Source organism: Acyrthosiphon pisum, unplaced genomic scaffold, assembly GCF_005508785.2.
Source record: "Acyrthosiphon pisum isolate AL4f unplaced genomic scaffold, pea_aphid_22Mar2018_4r6ur Scaffold_20765;HRSCAF=22067, whole genome shotgun sequence".
Taxonomy (NCBI): Eukaryota; Metazoa; Arthropoda; class Insecta; order Hemiptera; family Aphididae; genus Acyrthosiphon; species Acyrthosiphon pisum.
Window position 1 is genome coordinate 60,466 of NW_021770159.1, and position 4,531 is coordinate 64,996.

Genomic DNA, 4,531 nt, shown 5'->3' on the forward strand with positions numbered 1-4,531 from the left:
TGTATAATCTTTTATTTCCAATTGGTATCATATTATAGCATTTTATATAGTATACAATACTGTCTATTGAACTAAAATTATTTAGATAACAGTTTACTAACATCTGTTCTTATTTATTCTTAAAGCAATTGCCAGAGAACAAATTCTTAATACCAGTAAACGCACATCGTCAGCTGCTCGGTTAGATGGAAGTAATGTAATTGCTAATAGGTTGGCAGACTTGGGAGAACGGAAATAGTTGGCTAAACAAAAATATTGGGACCAAAAACTTAAAAATAAATACTTTTGGCAGAACAGAATACATATTTGAAATCTATTAGTGACTCCTTGCTTTCAAACCATAATAATGAAAAATGTAAAGAGTAATATAATTTTTTTATTTATCATTATTCTTATTTATAAGACATAATCTTATTAATTACTATTTTTTTTTTACTATATTAATTTCAGTTGAATAATAATATTCTACAAAACCATACAGTAACAAATCAAGTCAAAAGTATATTTCTATATTTCTTAATTTATTTATTTCTTATAAATGCACATTTCTATAGACATTTCTATAACCTAACCTATAAACGGACCATATGGTATTTTAATACAAGTATTTAATTTTTTTTTTTTTAAAGTATTCAGAATACTTAAAAAAATACATAAAAAAAATTGTATTTAGAATACCATATAAATACTTTACTAGACTGGCGATGATGAATTAATATCTTCCTTAGATGAAGATGATTAATGAGTAAAGACTAAATAGTTGTAAACCAAGTTAGTATTATGTATTATTTCAAATTGCCTAATTAAACCTTAAGAACATGCCTAAAATTTAAATTAAGAAATGAGTGAAATTTTGTATAAATTAGTAGAATTAATATTATTTCTATACTTAAACTATTATACTTTTAATATATATGTTACGGTCAAAGTGTATAAACTGGCATTATAATACAGTGCCCGGACAATGTGTACAATGCCCAATTTCAATGGACAATGTGGAAAATTATACACTTTGTCCGGGCATTGTACAGAATGACCAAAGCACAGTGGGCAATTACAATTAATTAATTAGAAAATGTATAAAACAATTTTTATTATCTTAATAATTTATAATAATTTATTTTATGAATATTAACAATTTTTTTTTATTTATTATGGCAACTTAAGCTATCGTGACATTTAGAAGTACATAGTTTAAACAATTTTTATTATCTTAATAATTTATAATAATTTATTTTATGAATATTAAAAAATTTTTTTTATTTATTATGGCAACTTAAGCTATCGTGACATTTAGAAGTACATAGTTTACCTGCAGCCCTACACTTACATTTATTTGTCTTGCATTGCTGTTTACAGTTACACCGGTCATATCCTTGACCGCCAAGATTAGAAAATTTTTTAGCTGCTTCTCTTAATGATATCGGAGGTGTTGTTGGTACTGTTTCAATCTGGACAAATGACTCTTTGCATATTTCAAATTGATTTCTAGCATAAAGTTGTTGAAGTTTACCTTCAGTGGTACCAATTTCATAATTATTGTTTTTTACTGAAAAAAAATCAGGTTTTAGTTATAACATGATAAAAAATAAAAATATACCTATAGGTATATAATTCATTATAAAAATTACCAGACAAAATGACTCCTAAAATGGATCGCAGATCACTCCGTGCTTTATCAACATCAGGTATTCTAATTTTAACGCTTTCGCCAATTTTGCCTTCACGAAGTCGACTTTCTGAGTTAGTCTTCATTTTTGAAGCTTGAACATTCAAATTATGCAACGATTCACTTTTTTTTTTTTTCTATCGTTTCCTTTCTTGATTGTATAATATCAGCTGGTTCTTCGTCAATATCGATAATTTCTTCATAAGACGTATCAATAGATTTTTTTTCAATGTGTTTCTCAGCATTTATTTCATATGTGGTCTTTATAGAATTCAGTGCAGTTTCTAAATCTTCATCAGATTTGAGTTTATGTATGATACTTTCTGGTAGAGAAGTAGATTTCAGGCCTATTTTTGCACGTGTACCAAACATAGCCTCATAAGGAGAACACTTAATTCCGTGATGTAAACTTCTATTTTTCATAAATTGAACGAATTTAAGTCCCTCGCTCCATTTATTTGTTTTGTTATCTGTTAACCAGGTAGCAAGCATATTTTCTACGTCCTGGTTAGCCCTTTCAACGGAGCCCTGGCGTTGTGAATGCCGTGGCTTTCCATGTACGATTTTCAGTTCTTCCCACATACTACATAACTCTTCAATAACCTTGTTAACAAATTCTCTACTATTATCACTTTGTAAGATACACGGAGCTCCAAATGTAGTAAAAATATCAAGTAATATATAGGCAACTTCCTCTGCACGTTTGTGTGTTAATGGTTTAAGTAAAACATACTTCGTTAAGTGATCTTGGTAAACTAAAATAAATCGATAATTTCCATCAGGTTGAGCTTGCATGTCAATCAAATCTACTTGACAACGAGAATTCATTTCTGAAGAAATTATTGGTTTAACAACTAGCCCTTTTTTCACAGTTTTACCTTTTCTCTGACACAATTCACATAGATTTAAATATATCATTAAACATTCCCTAGTAATGTTTTTATATTTTGCGTTCAGTTCATGTTCCATCCGGTTTCTACCTCCATGTCCAGTTTGCAAATGGACGTCATGAATTATGTTATACAACTCTTCATTATAAACATAATATTTGATAGTATTTGGATCAGTTACCGGAACAATTAATTTATCAATATTAATTACATTCATTATATCATAGCGCTTCAATAATTTATAATCATTTGGTTTTAATTTTGCTCCACTTTTTAACCGTTTGACTTCTGTTAATACTTGGTTATATTTTACTTTGCTTAAAAATACATTATTCGAATTTTTTTCACTCAGAAGAGTATTAAATTTTTCATAAAATTTTAAATCAACCATTTTAAATACTATAAGAAAAATAAAAGTTTTAAGAAAATTCAAAATAATAATAATATGTGTTTAAACACAACCGATCCGTTAAATGATGTTATTACAACTGATCGGAAATTCTATATTATATCTCCGGTATAGATTGTCGTTGGTAAAACCTCTGATATTAATGCTATTAATTATTATCCTTACTATATTATTACAGATATCGAAACCACATATGGGTACAGTATCGGCTGTTGCCGGTTAAAATACCTACAGTCATCAGTTAGATACCATCGTAGAGGGAATGTAATTGATAATCGTTATCGTTTTAACGATAAAGAAAAATTATAGCTTATACAGACGCGGAATCGCAATAAACTTACATTGCCCACAGACAATTAAGCACTGTACACAATACCCGGCTTTTGTATTACAATGCCCGGGCGAAGTAACCAAATTAAAATCAGATTCAGCTTTGCCCAAATATGACGAGCATTGTGCACAATGCCCGATTTATACACTTTGACCGTAACATATATTTTGAATAACTTGTAAGTTATTATCAAACATAATATTATACTTAATACAATAATTATTTTTGTATGCATACCAATCGTTGTTTTTAATATGCTCCTATCTTTTTCCTCTTGGACTGCGCTCTCTAACTCCTCGATTGTCTTGGAGAAATCACTAATGTCGTTTAACTTGACTACCGGATTTTGGTGGGTAAGTAAACTTTCGATCTTAGCACTGGGTAGTAACGGAATCTTTATACTGGTTGGTATGTTTACCGGAGGAATGAAGTCGGTATACTGAACGGACTTCAGATGCCGGTTAGGTGTTAATACTACTTGTGGCGTGTGCGCCCTGCATTGTTCACTTAGTGTTATTATACCTACGCCCCTTAATTGTATATTCTTAGCGTTATCCCACTGATCACAGGTGACAGCTACATCGTCCAACGTATTTATTTTATAAATCCATTTATTATGATATTTTAACTTATGGTAGATGCTACGTGATAGTTCTAAATATTTTATTGCGCAGGTTCTCGGAATTATCGTCGGTTTCATAAATAACTCGATTTCACATGGTAACCCTGCGGACCCATCCGTAATGGTTGTGTTTCAGGACACATTGTTATGCCCGCTAATTCTCTACAGTTCATTAAATGTGTTACGGAAATTGTTAAATAGTACTCGTGTGTTTTTGATATAGCCATGTATTCGAATTCGGGTGTGAGGTACATATAGAGCTGCTCTTTACGTACCGGCAATGGTATTATGTGATATAATGTTAGTTCTACTGGGTTTAGAAATGGAATCACTAACTCGAATACGAGAGTTCCATTCATATATACTATAGACAATTTTGAAATCTTACTTACTTCGTAAAGTGATATGTAATTTAAATCAAAAGGTAATTTCAACTGCCCGGGCAGACTTATCAGTATGTCCCGCAGCAGCATTCTTAATTCTCTAGTAGATATTATACCTGAATATATTATACCATTTTGCGCCACCGATATTATCTCACCTACCATATCTGTTTCGAATACTAATTGCTGTAGTAGCAGTAACAATGTTGTTATTAAATTTGTTATTG

The 4,531-nt window shown here is 30.2% G+C and overlaps 1 protein-coding gene across 1 annotated transcript; it reads right to left on the reverse strand.

The window, feature by feature from the left end:
• Positions 1-1,789: 1,789 nt before the first annotated feature.
• Positions 1,790-2,655, reverse strand: LOC103311875 (KRAB-A domain-containing protein 2-like). The gene is made up of 2 exons (XM_008191682.1): positions 2,650-2,655; positions 1,790-2,554 (listed from the first exon to the last, which is right to left on the reverse strand). The coding sequence occupies exons 1-2, from the start codon at positions 2,653-2,655 to the stop codon at positions 1,790-1,792; spliced, it is 771 nt and encodes a 256-aa protein (XP_008189904.1).
• Between the last annotated feature and the right edge of the window lie 1,876 nt (positions 2,656-4,531).